Source organism: Rhea pennata, chromosome 3 (assembly GCF_028389875.1).
Source record: "Rhea pennata isolate bPtePen1 chromosome 3, bPtePen1.pri, whole genome shotgun sequence".
NCBI classification, from domain to species: Eukaryota; Metazoa; Chordata; class Aves; order Rheiformes; family Rheidae; genus Rhea; species Rhea pennata.
Window position 1 is genome coordinate 18579359 of NC_084665.1, and position 19305 is coordinate 18598663.

Here is a 19305-nt window from a genome sequence, read left to right on the forward strand (position 1 = left end):
CTTCCCTGGTCTACTGAGTCCTGGATGTTTTTTTTGAAAAATGAATGCATTGCAGAGGGAGAAGAATGCAAATACCAGAGACACATTTGGTGTTGGTAGTGTGCTTGGTGCTGTACAGAGCAGAATGGCAGAAAGATGTCTTTGTGTAAAGTAAAGGAATGGTTGGGAGTGCATCAGTGTGAGTTGTCTTTTTGAGTGTGTCTGAAATTAAGGTCTGGGATGTGCATAATCTCCTCTCTGCTGGGAGGGAATTCTGTGTGCACAAACCTGAAAGAAGTGCTGGCTTATTCCCAGTCTGGATAATTAGTGGATGAAAGTCCTATATCCTGCAGTTTAGCTGTTGCTATTGAAAACCTTTACTTCACATAGTTGCTGTTACTTCCATAGCTCTCAAGCTGCTGAGCCACTTGATATCAGCAAGACTTATTTTCTAGGATCAAATTACTCAGTGTAATTAACGGAAGATTCTTGTGCTTCCAGATGAGTATTGGCATTTAGGGATGGTTGGGGCCCAGCATTAGCCCAGGGCCAAAAAAGTATTTGAAGCTCATTTTGTCCCAGGGCCATAAGTGTCATGGAGAAGTGGGCTTAATGTCTTGTCCTTCAGGAGGATGTAGCAAGTGGCTCACTTGATGCTCAGTTGCAAATGGGAGGGAGTGAAGATTGTACATAATTGCTCATCCAGATGAACTGACCGCAGGCCTGTAAGATGCAAGAGAAAGTGATTTTTGTTGTGAATTAGGTTCAGACCTTTCTGGTCTGTCTGTAGCTAGCAGTGGAAAGTCTAACATGTGATTCATATCAACTGTCCCCTGTTTCCCCACCTCCACCACCTCTTTTCTCCCTTAGGTTATGGACAGAGCCCTGTTACACTTGGATAACTCCTACAACATCCCTAATGTCAGCAGCTTAGGCATCGTTTGCAAGACCAACTTGGCTTCCAACACAGCCTTCCGTGGCTTTGGAGGGCCTCAAGGAATGATGATTGCTGAGTGTTGGATGAGTGACCTTGCTCGAAAGTGTGGCCTGCCACCTGAGGAGGTACAAATCCACTGACGCATTTCAGGGCAGTGAACAAGCTCTGGCAACTGGACACACGACTACAGCAAATCATGAAGCATAAGAACTTTTGCTTCATTTTTGCTGACTCTTTAGAAGGACCTCAAAATTACCTTGGTACAGCCACATTATAGAGTGGGTTATCTTCTGCTTCATTAAATTCCCTTAATAACCTCAATTATGTAACACCAGTTTTAATGATAGATAGATTCAGAAAAGTCCAAGGAGAACAGGTACCCTAATCTTACTATCAATGTACTTGTTTCAAGAAGGATTCTTCTTGAAAACTCCCATCTTTAGTGTCTTATTTCCTTATTTTTCCATGAAGAGAGATTTATCTGTTAATTCTATTGTTCTGCAGATTGAACAGAAGAGTAAAAACTAGGGACCATCTTCCTTTTGATGTTATTCATTAAAAAGACTTAGTTTGAAGCATTAAAATTGGCATATCCTTTATATGTCACTTTCTTTGGGAAGGTACGGAAGCTCAATCTTTACAATGAAGGAGACCTAACCCATTTTAACCAAAAGCTGGAGGGTTTTACTCTGCAAAGATGCTGGGATGAGTGTTTGTCAAGCTCCAGCTATCATGCTAGGAAGAAGCAAATTGAAGAATTCAACAGGTAGGTATTCTGCAGCTACAGTGACATTGTGTGTACCTGTTGCCCACTAACTTCTAGAGTGCTTTTAGCAACTGGAATGATAGGAAATCAGACCATATATTCAGAGAATGATTTTTGAAATTTCTCATTTTGAAATTCCTTCAGACGCACAGTGGGAGTAAATCTCTATCTGTGATCTTGGAGCTTAGATAAGGCTCAATTTAGATGTGGCATCATGTGTTCTTTTTTTAATGGAGATATTAAAGCAGAGGAGAGGGGTCTATTGAGTCTAGTCTTTGCCTGACTTTTCAGATGGCTATCAAGGCAATATGTTGACTTGTATTTATAATTTGATGGCTAATAGTCCAAACAGTTACTTTTCTAATTACTTTAGTACTTCCGTAGAAGTATCTTCAATTCAGATTTCTTCTTGTTGGGACCTATAAACAAAGCCAATGTTTTGTAAAAACTTACTGATCAACTCAATCTGTATTGCAGTCAAACACTTCATTTCAGCTATGATAGCCCAAGGAGTCAGAGAGAAACATGACATGGAGTTGTGATGAAAGCCTGGCAAATAAAAAATAATATTCTCTTCTTATAGGCAGAATCGCTGGAAGAAAAGAGGCATGTGCATTATTCCTACCAAATTTGGCATCAGCTTCACTATCCCTTTTCTGAATCAGGTCTGTAAAAGTCAATAGATGAGCTAAATTTGTCCTGCTTCCCCCAGGCCTTCCTCCATCTATACCAAACTAGAGCTTTTCAAGGGAGGCAGTAAACTAATTAAAAAAGAGCACAAAATTTCAAAACCAAAATGGGAAAAACAACAGTTACTGGTTTATATGGTCCAGAAGGTACCGTAATGCAGCTATATTTTCATGGTAATTCGTTATATTACTTTCCCTGCCTAATCCCTCTTCATCAATATTAGCAGCACTGTGACCCTGCAATATGGTTGTTTTTGTCTGTATGCATAACCTGCGTTCTTGGACTTGATGGGCTGTCAGCAGTGTTGGCAAGTTCAGATGAAGGGTACCTCTCTGTTGTACTAGGGCAGGTTCTAGTTGGTCCATCTGATTTCTGAGCTGAAAATGTTGGCTGAGGTTTGCCACGTCATTAGAACCTCTGTTGAGCCAGTGACGCTAGAAGAAATCCACCCTAAGGATGCACTAGTGGCTTTAGTTACACCAAGCAGCAGCGTGCTTCTCCATTTTGTAATCCAGTTTTGCTATTTTGGTCCAATTCCAAATCCTATATCTCTTTCTGTCTCTAGTTTGTGACTCAAGTCTTCCAAGTATTTCACTAGCTCACTTACGATGACTTTTGGATTAATATTCTCTTTCATAGGCTGGAGCTCTGGTCCATGTGTATACAGACGGCTCTGTGTTACTTACACACGGTGGGACTGAGATGGGTCAAGGACTTCACACCAAAATGATCCAGGTAGTGTGTTTAGACTCATTTGTAGGAGATATCTTTTCAGGCAAATTACACTCACTGTATAAAATTGCCTCAAAGAGCTTGAAATCTCTGTGTGCAGGGTAACAAATCCTGACTAATTCCTCTTACTGTTTCAGTGGCAGTGCCAGATTTACAGCCTGATATTACAATCGAGTGCAAGAATTAGAATCATCAGCATTTTAGTTCTTTGCTTTTAACATGCTGTTTAAATTTGTGACATAAAACTGAAAATGTAGATAATGCAGGTTATGCTTGAAATCTAGCTTCTTATGGCAATTTCTTTTTATTCAATAGAAGCAGAGTATACATGTATTTTATACTAATAACTGTCCCACTGCAAACGTATTTAACTGCATTTGTTACCAATTTATTAATCACATTTGCCTTTTTAATTAAAAGGGCATAGGGAAACAGCATTGTTATGGCAGAGAAATGAAAGGGAAATCTAACAGGGCTCTTTATCCTCTGATTCCTTTAATTGTTGAGATAAGAATTTAGTCTTGGTGAATGTCTGTCATTGTGGCAAAAGTGTACAAATATATGTGCGCATGAATTCTCAGGCTGTCAAAGGCAAACATAATTTTCCGGATAGCTTGCAATCACCAAGCTAACTGACTCCCCAAGAAAGATGAAGTTTAGGAGAGGAGAGGATAGAGTTTGCACTCCAGACCCTAGCAGCACAGGCAATGAATGATTATGCTCATGTATAAGAACAACCACTTAGCAGTTTTTTACCTTTGTTCCCCAGGTTGCTAGCAGGACACTGGGAATCCCTACCTCCAAAATTTACATCAGTGAGACAAGCACAAACACAGTCCCAAATACCTCCCCGACAGCTGCCTCTGTCAGTGCAGACATCAACGGAATGGCTGTCCACGTATGGAAACTGAGTAATTTGAGCTATTGGGTCAAAAGCTGGGACTCCAGAACATGAAAAACTGATGTATATTTATCTGTTGCTTAAGAAAGGTAGAGCCTTCAAAAGGGAATTCCAGGCAAAGGACTCTTTATAACTTCCTGTACCTGCTGTAACTATGAGGAGATGATAGATGATGAATGACCATATTTTTTTCCAATATTTTTTGAAATTGTCCTTTAGTTCTTTTGTAATTATAAAATGGAACATCTGTGATCACTTAAAATGGACAGAACAAAACATCAATTTGGATAGCTAGCTTCTTAGTAGTTAATGTTATCTTATATATGACAATATAATGGGCTGCACATATTACTTGTAAGTGGTTTGGGGACTAACCTTTAAACCAAAGACTTCTAAATATTGATACGCTTAAAGAAAATATCCTTCTGCAGCAATGGCATCATCATGGATGCCTGACACGGTGGAGGAATGAATGCATCTGTTTGCATGTTGAGATTATGTTGAACAGAAGAATTTAGTATTGGTCATTCTCAGGTTTGAAGAAAAGAGGATGTAAAGTTACAGCTCCCAAAATATTTGCAGCTGTTTTTACTCTCTGTGCAGTTTGATTGAGTGGGTTGAATATTGGCAAGAATAATTTTTTTTTCAGTATTATGGGTTCATCTTGCTAGATATGCTAAAGTGTCTTTCTATGACTTGGTGTAGGCAAAGCTAGTGCACAAATGAGTGGACTTCTAACACTTTGCATCATAATCTGGAAGACTCTGTGCTGTATTTGGGATTCCCTTCTGGTATCAGCATAGCCAATGTGTTTTAGAATTCTTTTCAGACAACATTTCTACCTATGTAGCAAGTTACTGAACTTTGTTCCATTCTACGATGTATCAGAGTCCTGAAAGCAGAGTTGATTTAATCAGAAGATTCTTGAAGAGTTATGCCGCTCCTAATACTATAGACTGACTTTTAAAATCTTAAAATGTTGCTCCTCTCTCTCTCTCTCTTTTTTTTTTTTTTTAGAATGCATGTCAGACTATCCTAAAAAGGCTTGAGCCAATCAAACAGTCTAATCCCAAGGGGTCCTGGGAAGACTGGGTAAGGTGGCTTTATCTGTTACAGGACAAACGGGCTTTGTCAGAGATTGTTCCATTGGCCAACCCAGTGTGCAGCTATATCCCCCAGGCCTCCCCCACCTCTGCCAGGAAAGGCCTGAGCAAAGGCAGTGAAGCAGAAACCTGGCAGGGGAAGACCCAAAGCTTGAAAGGGCTGACCCCCAAAATATCAGTTATGAATTTAATACTGAGATTCCTCCAGGTTCTAGGGCCTGCCTATGACAAACCAGACCAAATAAGAAACTTGAGTGGTTACATATATCCCTGTAGTCAGACTATAGTTCTGGGCAGGAGGAGACCTGATTTGAATGAAGAGATTCTGTGACAAATATATCTCTTTGCTGAGCTGCCATCCACCTTTTCCTGTGGTGCTTCATGGCAGCAGTTTCTCTCCACTCTGAATATGGAAAGGTTGGTGCACTGTCAGCCTTCCAGGCAGTTTTCAGATCCAAGCTCTTCTTTTCTTGGGAGGAGCTTTGCCTTTGTGATCTGAAAGTCAGGACAGGATTTCCCCTGGCCACACTGAAGTCAAGGTGACTGGCAATTTAACCTGTGCCTTTTTAAGGGGAAAGTTCACCCTGTCCCTGAAAACCAGAACAGACAAGGTGCAAGTCTCATCCCTCTGCCCGTGGGTGAGCTCTGCCCTTTGTAGCTGCTGCTGAGGCTATTTGGGGAAACAGTTGCATGATGATGTTTTCCCTGGTGTTGCTGGTGCTGGGTACTGTGCTGACTGTCTGTGACTGTGCCCCTTCTGTACATGCTCTCCCGGAAATGGGCTTGGGGCAGCTATTTTGCAGGGACTGGTTGGACAATAAGTGCTTTAAAATTCCATGTTTTTTTTTTGCCAGATTAAAGCAGCCTATGTGAACTGTGTAAGCCTGTCAGCCACAGGATTTTATAGGTGAGTGAATATTCATGCTGCAGAGGCACAATTCTTACTCAATTGCATGATATGTGTCAAGGGAGTTTCTGGGAAGATTTATGGCTCTCCCTGTCACTGTTCTAACCTAAGGCTTACAACCCTTTTCTCACTGACTGCATGCCCTTTCCCACCTAGAAATGTTAAACTGAGGTTAACACTGTGCCTCTACTCCGAACAGTCTCCTGGCAGTGAAGGATAGGTTCCTGATGGAGCACATCTCTTGGGGCCAGATTCAGAATCTTGTGTAAATCAGAAGTGTATCTAACTTCACTGCAGCCAACTTAGGTTTGAAGAGGCATAAGTAAAATCAGAGCTTTGCCTGGGGGTCTGCCCTGTGTCAGACTCATGACTGTGGCAGTCTTACTGCCTAGTGGGGGCTCCAGGGGAAAGGAGGGCAGGAGGTGTCCTTGAGGACAGAACTACCTACAGCAATTGACTGAAGCTGCATCCTATCTGTTCTGGCATTAGCAAATTCCAGTGTTGCCAGTTTTACTTTCCCACTTTAAACTCTTGCTAGTTTCTGTGCAGTTCTGAAATGATACACTCTCTTCTTAGTCAGCTTTACTCCTGAGGGCAAACAGAGATCCATCATCTCTGAGACAGAGGGACTGACATAAGAAACTAAACACTGTGTTGAGAAGAGATTCTGTAGGACTAAAGTGCAGTATGAGCTCATTTCTCTTGCATCTCTGAAATGTGTTACTTTCTTAACCAAGTGGCAGCCAGTATTTTAATAAAAAAGCTTTCAGATAAAAAACAAGTAACCAGACACACAGTTTTCTGTGAACTGTGCTTAACAACAGTCCTCAACTTAGTCAATTCAGCTTGGTTATTCTCTAAAATTTAACGATCTCTAAGTCGTGTTCACCTGCACTCTAAAAGCAAAGGATTTCCTGTTGCATTCATGGGAATGAATCCATAACAGTCATCACAAACCCTGAGATTCATGGGAAAATAAAGATAGATAAAATAGTAGGGCTTTGGAGTATGGGGAAGGCTTAGTAGCTTCCTATTTATAGTTGTTTATACTTTTCATTTCTGCATGAGCTTGATGGAAGGGATAAAACACAAGTAAGTACGGATTTTGGTAAGTGGCAATGTGGCTGTATTCATTTTGACAGTTCATGACATTAAATGTGTTTTTTTTCCTCTTTGTATTAAGAATTCCTGATCTTGGCTACAACTTCGAAAAGAATGAAGGGAGACCATTCTGCTACTTTAGTTATGGTGTTGCTTGCTCCGAGGTTGAGATAGATTGCCTGACAGGTGACCACAAGGTGAGGAAGTCAGCAGTAAAATAGCCATCTGCGTTTAGGTGAGGGAAACATTCACAGGGAGTTAGAACAAACACTGGGCGTCAGTTTGTTCCTAGCTCTGTCATTGGTTCAGTATGACCTTCAGTAAATTTCTTAACTCTTCTGTTTGACAGTGCAACAATCTGCAAAGTATAATAAAATGATAATTATCTGCCCTACAGGGATATTATGAGGCTTAATGAATGCTTGCAAAAGTTATTGGATTTGCTTAAGTAAAAGATAACAGCACTGTGTTAGCGTAAAGGAACAGCAACATTTCAGAATTGAGTTAATCATTAAAAATAGCACTGGGAGACTTTTAGAAAGGAAAAAAAAGAAAAAAAAAAGACAATTAATTAGAATCTGGCCTAGTTGGGTATGTACAGTACAGAGCATTGACAGGGGTAGTTTGGAACTAATACTAATGCAAAACATATCTGGTGGGTTTCTGAGGAAAACTGAAATGACTTCCTTTATATTAGTTTATGGATGAACTCAGTTTAGAAGTCAGGATGAAGAATTGGGTTGAGATAGATAGCAGGAATAAAGGCCAAATGTGGATAGTGCTGGATACATTACTCTTCCTTGTAAAAGATCACAATGTCCCAGTTTTCAGTGCTTTGCACTTTTATTCTTTATTTCTGCCTTTTAGAACATTCGCACAGACATTGTTATGGATGTTGGTACCAGTTTGAACCCAGCCATAGATATAGGACAGGTAAGGAAAAGTGTCACTAATTTCACTATGTTAAAGAGATTCTACTAATTTAAGGTTTTCTAAATGAACCATTCTCTATTTTGAACATATGCCTTTGCAAACAGCATTTTAAACTTAAATGGATCATTCAGTGAGGCATTTTAGGTGCACTTGTAAAACCAGTTTGACCCCATATTAACAATGCAATAGGTACAGAATTAGGTGAGGAAGTACCCTATGTTTTTTGGCTCGAGTACTGAGAAAGACTCCAAGGTATTCTTCAGTTACCACCATGCTAATGCTTTTCAGTGTCTACCTCCACTAACGAATGCATCCAGTTTGATTCACCTCAGAGTCTATGAATATTTGTGTTGAATCTTTAGGCTGCTCTGGTCTGTTAGATCTCTCTGTGAGCTCAGATAGCAGAACTCCCTCTTATAGGATAGTTCAAGCACATCCCTCTCCGCCCCCTTCTCACATCTGCTCCTTTTTTTTTTTTTTTCCCTTCTAAAACTTCTAAAACAATTATATAAGAAAGCCTTTGGTATTTGAATAGATAGGGGAGTGTTTTTTCAGGCATCTGTGTTGATGACTGGGGAATATGTAGTGTTCAGGACAGTATAAGGTAGTTTTATATTGAAATAGAAAAAGAAAAATAATTTTTTTAAGATATGTCTTCTTCAGTCCTCTCTTGTCCTTTGAGTTATTAGCAAGTACAACTCATTCAGTGTTATTTTGCCCACAGGTAAATCAATATTTTAGCATTGATTTTTTTTTTCTTGCTTCATCAACAAAGTTCTTGTCTTGCATTTACAGCATATCTGTTTGTATGTGTGTGTGAATTGCTCCATCTACCAGGGAAATGCAACCACATCTATATGGGAACAGAGGAATTACGTAACAGTGGCAAGCTGTACTCAGCAGAAGAGACAAGATTTAGAAATGAAAATTTGTATCTAGCCAAGAAGGGAGGGTTGAAAGCTCCACTTTGAATCATCATTATTTGTTCTTGTGCAGGAATGAACAAAAAAAAAAAAAAAAAAAAAAAAGAAAGAAAAGAAAGGAAAAAAAAAAAAAAGAATGTAACCTTGTTTGGATATGTTTGTAGATAGAAGGAGCATTTGTCCAAGGCCTTGGTCTCTTCACCATGGAGGAGCTGCGCTATTCTCCAGAAGGGAATTTGTATACTCGAGGGCCAGGGATGTACAAAATCCCAGCATTTGGAGACATTCCAGCAGAATTCTATGTGTCTCTTCTCCGTGACTGTCCAAACAGCAAGGCGATTTATTCATCCAAGGTATATCTGCAAACTCTGCAGGCCTCTTACTGATGCATACTTCTGTGAAGCTGTGTGATATAAAGTAATGATGCACATATCTGAATAATTAACCTTTTTATGCTGGCTTTATTTTGGAGTCAGGATGCTTTTGCATTCCTTACCAGAAACACAAATATTATCCCTTATAGTAAGGAGGCACATTGCTACCCTGACTGTTCGTAAGAGAGATGTGAAATGGCTTTGTTGTGCCAGAGGTTCTGCTCTAACAGAAGTTGCCAGCCTCCCTCTGCACCTCAGTTCCCTTAGTGTCTGCCCCAAAACCTCTGATTGCCCTTCCCTGGCATCAGAGTCACCATTTGGCTCAACATTTCCAGCAGTATTGTTTCTGAGTTTGCTTATTTTGCTTCCCTAGCGGTTTTCCAGTGCTCACTTCACCCTTACAGTTTCATTATTAATCCACGTGTCCTTCAGCTGTTTTCCCTGCAATCAGTGCTGTTCCCTGCAGCTAGTCAGGGCTGCACAGAATGGAGCTAGATATACAGCATCAAGAAGTTTGCTTTATTCGTGGTTCAAAGGAGCATTTAGAGAGGACTTCCTATGTCATTATCTGTATATGTCTGGCCTGCCTCCACACCTGTTCCCTTTTCCCTCCCTCTACAGAAACATCTTCATCAATGAGGAGAACTATTTGGTTGATTAATGCTGATCACAGAACTAAGTAAAGAAGGCCTGGCAGGGACCTCAGTGTCCTGCACTACACAATACTTGTGTAATCCCTGTGAGAGGCATGCCTGCTGGTTTGCAATGGCCTCCATTGATGGAGCACAGTGCTCTGGCCAGACAACCCCCACAATGCCTAATCTGAATTCCCTTTGCTACAGTTTCAGCTCCATCCAAAGGGCTGTGGGAAAGGGTTAGTCTCTTTTTTTCTTTATAATGACCTTAATGTGTTAGAAAGCTATATTTTCCTACTGTCTTCTCTTCTTTAAATGGACCGATGGTTCTTTTAGCTTAGTTTTTCCTTGCTGATCACTTCCGGGAGACTGAGGGGTCACAAAGAAGGAATGAGGAATAAGCATAATGGCTGATTGTCACTTCAGACTTGCTCTTCTTTCTGTTAGCCCTGTTAGTTCTTCCTCGGCCAGGGCTGTTTTGAGCTGTAACCTCACTCTCGCCTGTGCTCTGTCTAGGCTGTAGGAGAGCCTCCTCTGTTCCTGTCTGCCTCAGTGTTTTATGCCATTAAAGATGCCATCTACTCAGCAAGGAAGGACTCTGGTGTGACTGAACCATTCAGGCTGGACAGCCCTGCCACCCCCGAGAGGATCCGCAATGCTTGTGTGGACATCTTCACCAAAATGGTATTGCTTCCAGCTTCATACTCTGCTCCCTTGTTAACCTGCCCCACACCGAGTGTGTTGTGATGGTCACTGTGGCTCACATCTGCGATTAGGTCAGAGTGGGGAGGCTCTGACCTTAAGCAGCTGGGTTTTAGTTCATGTGTGTTGTCCTTTACTTAACATGTCATCAGATGAGAGACATCTCACATTACAAGAAGACCTGCCATATGGTATCACTGAAGTCATATTTCATCCCTACATCCCCCAAGTGCTGTCTGTAGGACAAAAGCACTGACTTCTTGTCCTGATGCTCCTGACTGTCATCTCTTAGGGAATCACAACTCATATCACATCCTGCATATCCAGCATGTAATTTATTGTCCTGCTCGTGGAGGAAGAGAGAGGAAAATGTTACTGACAATACTCATTTCTGCTGAATGTTTTGGCACTGGCAGTCACCTTACAGACTGTGGGCTTGATATGAAGGAGTGCAAGATTTAACCCTGCCACTATCTCCTTCTGACCCCCTCCTCTGTTGGGGTACTCTGGCAGGGCTGTGCAGGTGTGGATCCCTGCAGAGAATCCCATTGATTATGTGTGACTCAGAAGACATAGCTTTCCGTCCACATGTGCATCCGTCAAGCTTTGGTCAGCTTAAACTCCCCTGTAGTTGACTGCAGAACCTGAATATCTTAGTCTTTCTCACCTAACACCTGGCTCGCTGTCTCATGAGAAGGACTCATAAAAGACTTTGAGAATTTCCCCAAACTGTTGATCATCTGGCCTTGAACTAGAGCCAGACATAGACTGCTCACAAAAGTGCCATGAGACAAATACCCTTGTATTTAGAAAGGCTGGGATATGAGCTCAGATCTTCAATGGTACAAAGTCACCTACCTTAGTGGGAGTACAATAGGGCTCACTGAACACAGGCTGGAACCTCCATGTGTTGCTGCTATTGCTCACTATATTTTTTTTCTCCTCTTCTTTACAGTGCCCATCTGCCGAGCCAGGAACCTTTAAGCCATGGTCTGTTCGTGTGTAAAACTCAAGTGTGAGGAGCAAATTTTCCTCCTGAAACTGGGCTTACACCAGAGGGGACACAAAGCAGTAGGGCTGTAATGGAAAAAAAAAATCCACATTCATGTGGCTCATCCACTGATTCATAGAGCTTTCTCATTTAATTGTCCAATCATTGTTTCCTCTAGGAGGGAGTGATTTCTGCCAGGTTATAGCTGTGATGTAAGTTTAAATGAAGAGTAACTGGATGATGATATCCAGGTGTAATTGAAAATTTTACAGATCTAATTTAAAATTGCTGCAAGGATAGAAGACGAACTTGATATCAACCAGCTTGAAAAGGTGCTTTTGTTTGGTTTTGTTTTGTTTACTGTGGGGAAAAGAATGGTCACCTTCTGACGTTATACCAAGAAGGACTTAAATGCATTGAACCCAGATAAACAGCCCTTTAGTGGAGGTGGGGGAGTGCATGAGACGTACTGAGGGCTGGACCCCAATGTGTCCTCTCTGTATGCAAAGCTAGACATACATTAGAGGAAGATGAAGAGAAGTTTTGATGTTAGCTAACTACTGTGAAAGTCTTATCTATGTATGTATGTAAGGACAGTTGTTCAGACAGAAATCCTAAAATGTGACTAATACCTGATTTATCCTAAGTTAAATGAGGACTGCTTCACCTACACCAGGGCTTTAATGAATTTTTAGTTCACGTGCTACCTTGCTGTCTCTGATTAAAGACAGAGACTAGAGATAACAAGAGGATTTTCAGTAAGATGCTGATTTATTTGACACATTCAACCTCCTCTCTTCCCCCAGCCATGTCTTCTGCTCATCTCTTAAATAGGAGAGGATATCAAGGCTTCAAGTAGCAGAGAAGCAAAGGACCTTCAAGTAGCAGAGAAAGTTACTGATTGCTGGTTCCAAGGCAATTTAGGCCAGCCCTGGAGGTAGGTGGGAATTAGCTGGGTCTGAGTGCCCTCTAGGGACAGTCCCTTTCTTGCTATGTTACGGCCTGACTTTCCTTTCAAGGCAACTCTTAGTTTTGCTGAATATAACGGAGCATTTTGCTAAAGGGAGAGTTTGTCTGAAAAATGTGCTTATTGTGTGATGACCTCATACCTTTTGGGTTGAATGCATTTTTCATGTCGGATTTAATGCCAGGCATCCCTTTTCACAGTTCATGTCACTGCATCATCACGTTATCTCTAGATTATGTCAGCCATGTACTGTACCTGCTCATCATGTGCAAACTTTTATCCATTTCTCTGGCCTACAGCTCTATGAAAATGTCCTTTTTCTATTTTTGCACTCCTAGGGCTGCCAAAAATATGGTGCAAGAGGATGTGACTCCATTGCCTTAAATAAAATTTTGCTCACTTGCATTCTGCTTGAAGCTAGTCTCTATCTTAGGACTTAAAAATGCATGCACAGTCTGAAACATTTTTGAAGTGCTCCAAGGCATAAAATTGTGAAAACTGTAGATATATGTCTCAGCTTAAAATATAGTTTTACCATCTGGAAAAAGGGCATTTGTATATATGAGTTGCAGAAAGTGTTTTGTGCCTGCTGTGCTAGCTATGTAATTGTTTTACTAATTGAAATATGATATTGGTGTTTCTTAAACTCTGAGGTACTGGACAAGAACATTTTCTTTTTTCTCCTGAAAGCTGGCAATATGTAAAGAACCTTTCAGAGAAGAACATGTAAACATTTGCATGCAAACACAGCCACTGGAGTCTGTGTATTCATGTTCTTCGATAGCCAAGAAGGGTTGCGAAATACGAGGTCTGTAACGTAGGTTGGTAACTGCATTGTCTCTATGGCGGTCCACCTCATCTGATCTCTGGACACTCTCAATCAAATTAGGCAGAAAAGAAATACAAAGGAAATATTATATGTGTTGATGCAGAACCCGGTGACTTACAAGCAACGTGTGTGATATCAGTGAGGTTCCAGCATCTTCTTATGGAAACTTGCAAGAGTCCTGCTCCCAGAGAAGGTCTCGGGATGTTACAGGATGTCACTAGTAGGATGGATAATTGCTGTTTATTTGCTGTGGCTCTGGAGTACCTTTCTTCATTTCAAAATGGATTTGGTATCTCATGTAGCTATGGCTACTGCTGGGCAGTTGAATTTTTTAAAACTAGATTCATCAAGAATGTCTTTAGTTATTTACTTTGTGGGTCAATTTGATGTGTATTTGCAATGGTCAGAGCTGGCTTATTTGATGGTTTGCATGCCTTAACCTGTGAAGCCACTTCTGCTGTAGTATTTGTGATCCACCATTTCACAGATATAAGACCTCGCTCTCATGTTCACCCTAGTTCAGGGCTGTCTTATTACCCTTCTACAACCACTGGTTGTCAGAAGGAGAAAACATCCTTTTGAGGATATTGGATTTGAATATAGACGATAGCAAACACATGAGGTGAGGTGGGGGTAGGGTACAAATTCAAGGTTGCAAAGTAATCTGGAGAAACTGTTTTTGAGGGTGTAGGAAAAGGGAATTTGGGGATGATAGCAATCTACACAGAGATGCAATATAATGCCCAACCAGGGTGTAGGTGGTACAAGACCCTAAAGAACATGAAGCTGAGATTTTATTTCGCCTCTCTAGCACTATCTTAACATTTCTTACATTGCTTTCCAATGGAACTAAGTGCCAGATACTCTAGAGAGGGAAGGGACCTGTTTTAAAGGACTGGGAGAAAGAGGGGGCGCTGCCATAGCGGGAGGGGGCGCTGCCATAGGATATCCCAGTTTAAAATGTGGTCTGCACTACAGAACTGTCTGAGAACAACTCTGCTGTTGTGAATACATGGTACTGTCTTCTGCTATATGTTGCGTTAGATCTGTTCTTGCATGTGCTGCTGCACCAGATTTCAGCTTGCCATTGCTGAAGGGAAAGCTACATATGAAGATAAGTTGTTGTTTTCCTAGTACTTTTCAGTGAAATATAATATGAATGTATGACTCTACTGTTACGTATAATCTGGAAATTTGCCCCATTTCTCCTTCTAAAACTGTGTCGTCAAAAGGGAACTGTGCTGCCTTACTAGACTATGAAGTGTTGCGCACAATAATGGCACTTAAGCAATAATTGCTCTACCTTGATAGTTTGAGGATGAAAGGAGGTCATCTGATCCAAAGTCTTAACATTATTAATTGCAGGCCCGTCTGTAAAAGAGGGAGACCAGGTTTTAGTAATTGTTTTAAGTCAGTTCTAGTTGACAGTTTTCACTGTCATTCTTTAATGAGTATTGTTATCAGATCACTGTCTTTGTCAGATCAATGTGTATGGAATTCTCTGTGAATGTCACATCGTTGCAAAATAAAGCTAAAAATATTCTGGAAAGTAGTATACTACTGTTAAAATCTGGTACAATTTAAAAGCTGGAGAACTTCAGCTCCTCCTTGGCACTTGGCAAGGACAGACCCTTCCAGGTGCATGTAGGTCATCTCCGTGGCTGAGGCTGTGAGAGAGGGGAGTAGTTTCTCCAGGCTACCCAGCAGGACACAATAGGCAGAGTCTGGAGAGCTCAGGCCTGTGTCTGGGCCATGTAGGCAGTCAAGTCCAAAAGAAAGCAGAGTACTTGGTATTTCTCTTTCAGGAGAAACTCAGTAGCTGTCCCACGCAACATAGTAATACTTACTTGTCCACCTCCACTGAGCTGGTCAGCTGTGGAGACAAGGTGGAAGGTACAGCAGTGTATTGGCAAAGGGGAGACCATCAGCCTCGAGGCAGGCTGTCTCTGTGGCATGGGCAGGCATGTCTGATCTAGGTAGGTAGTGCTAAGCTCACACAGCCCCAGAGGTTCCCTGTGGCTTGGAGGGCTTCCCTGCTATCAGACCCTGAGTCAGCTACTTCAGGCCAGCATGCCCACACGGCAGCATTGCTCACAGCACAGGCGCAGTGCTACTCCGCCATCTTCAGCAAGTGAACCAAAATGGTGGTTGCTCATGCACATTGCTAACCTATAGTAGTGGGTACTGGTGAAAGCTAGGCTTGGCCAATTTAGGTCAGACCTCTACAGGGGAACCTAGTGTTACTCAAAACCTGTGAATGGAGCAAGCATTCTTACACCTCCCTGGAGCAGGGGGACCTCCACTCTATCTTGAGTGCGCAGGAGATGTGGGGTATTAACACAGGAAACAGTCCACACAGAACATGTCAAATCAGATAATGGGCCAGGCCTGGCCTTCATGCAACATAAAAGGATTGGGAATAGCACCAGCATTTCCCCCAGAGGGCTCTCCCATTCTGTGTCATTTCTCATCTATTTGCATTGAGTAGGCAGACAACAGGTAATATGCTCCTTTGGGAGCACTTCTATGTTTTTGTGCAGGTTTGTCACACAGAAGCCACTGCCAAACATCTTGGCCTAAAAGGAAGAGGAAGTCCAGAAAATGAAATGTGAGTGTCTTCAGAGTGTGTGAGGATGATGACTCTGCAGCGAGTCCAGGCCAACCTACCCCAAATGGCTGCAAAAAGCATTCTGAAAGCTGTGTTTCTCTAGAGCCTGTTCCTGCAGTATTTAAACACAAATCTGTAAAGAGTCTTAATACCCTCTCTCTGGCAGTGGTCTGTCTCAGTTTCCTGCCTTGTCTTTGGGAGCTACAATGTGGGGAAGTTGCCAGCAGCCAGTCACAGTGTCAGGGTCTGTCCCCAATCCAGCTGATCTTCTGAAGTGTTTAAATTTGAACTCTGAAAAAGTCCTGCCAGCCAGGGTATTTCTGCTATGTCTCTGGTGTGCTGAGGAGGTCTGATAGCAAACTGTTAGAAAACTGGAAAGCAGAAAGGTCCCAGCGATAAAAATGAGACAGTTGTTTCTTCTGTTTGAGGGACAGTTCACTGAATAGTTGCTCTGATAACCACATATAGGTCCACCGCACCTGGGTGTCAGTGAATTCAGGGAGGTGGATGTCCTTTGGCAACCCAGTCCGATGCAGCAGGTGACTCAGTTCCTGCCTGAGGAAGCCAAACATCATCACGTAGTCGTACTGGATGAGACAAGGCCAGCACAAGCTGACAAGCGGCTTTGATTCCAGGCTGGCGTTGTACTGTCCCCTGTCTAAAACATCCTGAACAAAACTGCTGAAGGAAGGACTGCTGCCCATGCCTTGCATGTAAGCTGAGATCAGCCTCTGGAAAGGGTCCCTGACAAACAGTATTTTGGTGTAGGAGCCCATCATGGCCTCTATCATGGTCTGATTGAACTTGCTCAGCTGTGTCTGCAGAGCATGCTGCCGAGGGTAGGGAAGCGGCATCAGGACCGTCATATTTTCTTTCTCTTCTAGCTTCTCCAAAAGCCACTGCCAGCCCTCCATCCCTGTCGCTGGCACTTGGCAATAGAGGAAGTCCAGCTTGGTGCTGACTCTCACACTGGAGAGCATGCGGGCTCGCTCCTCGCTGCTCTCCGGTAGCGTGGGCGCTTTGGCTAAGCGGCTGCAGAAAGCTCTGAGCCTCTTCTTCCGAAGCTGCTGGACATGAAGGAAGGTGTCCAACGTCAGAGAGGGGAACTCCTCTGCCCTGGGAGCCAGGTCGTCTGGAAAACACCCTTTGAACATGAGAGTTGAGGAAAACCCAGAGCAGAACTCTGCCCTTAAGCCTGCAGCACCACCCAGGCTGATTTGTACTATGGATCCAGTTCTCCACTAAACTATAAATTTTTGTTCTTAACTCCTCTCTTTCCCCTCCCTATAACTCTTTCAGTTCAGCTTAACTGAGGTGAGTCCTCCATGCAGCAAATATAGTCAGAGAATTTCTGAGAGGCGTGTGAGGGGTAAATTGCTTTGTAGATACAAATGCACAATCCCCTTGAATGCTTTGGAAACAGTAATTGTTTAACATCAGAACACATCATATGATCAGCTGCTGTCAAAGCTATGTTAAACCAGGAGATTATTCTTAAAGACTACTAGTGTTTGAGGAATCCAGATGACATAAGTTCTTGCATCACTTAAATATGTACTTTTTTCTTATGAAGATAAAAAGCAAACAAAAAGGGAAATACAAATAAAAGCTAGAAGACAAAAAAGCAAATATAAAAGTCTAAAGCAAATAAAAAGCATCGAGGACAGTTGCCTTTAATTTGTCAAATTTCAGCTTTGTGCCTTGCTTTTTAATCTTATTATTTTTCATGTGAAGAGGCCATAGTGAGTTTAAAGCTCCCATGAATGCAGAGAACAAATGTTTTGCTTGTGGCATTTTTTTATTAGTACCACTTGTCTGCCACATCTGCTTAATGCAGGCATTTGGCAGCCCTGGGGGCGTAGTTAGTTTCATGGGTACTTGGGAAGTTAAGTATTTTTCACTGATTTGGGCAGGCTTTCACCCAGGGAAGAGCAACACTTTTTATAATTAGGAAACAAACAAGCAAAACCAGGGAAGGCAGGAGAAACAGGTGCCCGAAGCTATTCAAAGCTGCTTCTCAATTTGCTCAAGCTCTGATTGACAATATTAACTAGTTCCCACGCTGGCTTGGAGCTGGATTGACAGGACTGAGAAGGATGCATTTTGGGGGGGGTAAAAGAGATGCATTAAGTGCCTGTTTTGCTTGCCTGGTCCCTGACTCCTCCCCAGGCTGCAGGACCGATCCCTCCGCTCCCCGGCCCTCCGGCAGCGGTTTGCTCCTTGCAGCACCGGTTTCGAGAATCACCTCCGAGCGTTTGAGGCATGTTTCCCCCACCCCACCTGTGACAAGGGACCGAGAGCCGCCCCCGCGGGCCACTCTGCCCCACGCCGTGCAAACAGGCTGGGCTGCCGCGCGGGCTCGGCGTTACCTCCGCGGCGCCCCAGGAGCAGCCGGCAGACCAGCAGGACGGCGGTGGCCAGTGCGGCCGCCAGGAGCAGGCGGGGAAGGAAGCGCATGTCGTGCCTGGCAGCGAGGTCCCGCGGCGCTGGGAGCTGAGCACCTCGCTGCACCGGTGACGAGGGACAGGCCCAAGGGAAGGATTAGGAAACCTCCTGTGTTTATTTAAGGAGAAACACACCCAGGACCTGGGTTAAAGTTCTGTTTGGGCAACAGATTGTCTCAGGGGCCCGAGGTGCAAAAGCTGCGTGTAGCTAACACAGCGCTGCCTCTCGCTCTGCAGCCACAACACCAGCTTTTGGAGGCTTTTTGCCTTCTCTTTCAACATTTGCATAGTCTCCAGCACTCTGTCACTCAGCCCACACCAGGGCCCTGCAGCTGCCCACGGCCCCATGTGCAGCATCCCATGGAGCGATGGGGGTGGCTGGGGTCCAGTTTGCTTGGGGGGCTATTGCAGCGGGTTGAGGGTTCAGCCTCCGTGACATTGGAGAGAGTTTCGAGATGGAAGCAGGGCAGGAGAGACACGGTGAAGTGGCACATCCCGAGGGACGTGGCCAGTCTCTGACAGCAGGGACTGGAGGCGCTGAGCTACTGCCTGTGTCCTTTCCGATGGGGCTTCTTAAAAATCGTGGCAGAGGCAGTCGTCTGCGTGCTGAAAGCCCCCAGAGGCCCCAAGCTGAGCAGACGTCCGCCCCCACCGTGCTGCAAAAGGGGTGTATGTGTGTCGTGTGTGGGCGCACATCTCTGCCCTTCCCCAGGGAGCCTCGTTGGAGACCGCGCACTGTCAGGCAGTGCCACAACCATGGCGAGGCAAAACCACGCTTTGCCT

The 19305-nt window shown here is 43.2% G+C and overlaps 2 protein-coding genes across 7 annotated transcripts in view; one reads left to right on the forward strand and one right to left on the reverse strand.

The window, feature by feature from the left end:
• The window catches only part of XDH (xanthine dehydrogenase), a 55233-nt gene extending 40214 nt beyond the window's left edge, over nt 1-15019 (forward strand). For 3 of the 6 annotated variants that reach the window (XM_062571734.1, XM_062571738.1, XM_062571737.1), the window contains 12 exons: nt 850-1041; nt 1537-1682; nt 2266-2347; nt 3012-3107; nt 3874-4002; nt 5023-5097; nt 5963-6015; nt 7199-7313; nt 7984-8049; nt 9137-9325; nt 10498-10665; nt 11639-15019. In XM_062571734.1, the coding sequence (XP_062427718.1) occupies nt 850-1041; nt 1537-1682; nt 2266-2347; nt 3012-3107; nt 3874-4002; nt 5023-5097; nt 5963-6015; nt 7199-7313; nt 7984-8049; nt 9137-9325; nt 10498-10665; nt 11639-11689 (1362 nt within the window). In that variant the 3' untranslated portion in view covers nt 11690-15019. The remainder of the gene's footprint in view (nt 1-849; nt 1042-1536; nt 1683-2265; nt 2348-3011; nt 3108-3873; nt 4003-5022; nt 5098-5962; nt 6016-7198; nt 7314-7983; nt 8050-9136; nt 9326-10497; nt 10666-11638) is intronic. The other 3 variants (XR_009957855.1, XM_062571735.1, XM_062571736.1) reach the window with 3 other exon arrangements.
• Nucleotides 15020-16401: 1382 nt separating this feature from the next.
• LOC134138082 (carbohydrate sulfotransferase 8-like) lies at nt 16402-18535 on the reverse strand. Its single transcript, XM_062571294.1, has 2 exons — nt 18448-18535; nt 16402-17222 (listed from the first exon to the last, which is right to left on the reverse strand). The coding sequence occupies exons 1-2, from the start codon at nt 18533-18535 to the stop codon at nt 16402-16404; spliced, it is 909 nt and encodes a 302-aa protein (XP_062427278.1).
• Nucleotides 18536-19305: the final 770 nt, after the last annotated feature.

Excerpts from the sequence above, each read along its gene's own strand:
- LOC134138082 (XM_062571294.1), bottom strand. The coding sequence starts at position 18,535 with ATGCGCTTCCTTCCCCGCCTGCTCCTGGCGGCCGCACTGGCCACCGCC. Across the intron at positions 17,223-18,447 it reads GCTCCTGGGGCGCCGCGGAG|GGTGTTTTCCAGACGACCTG; the intron begins GTAACGCCGAGC and ends TCATGTTCAAAG.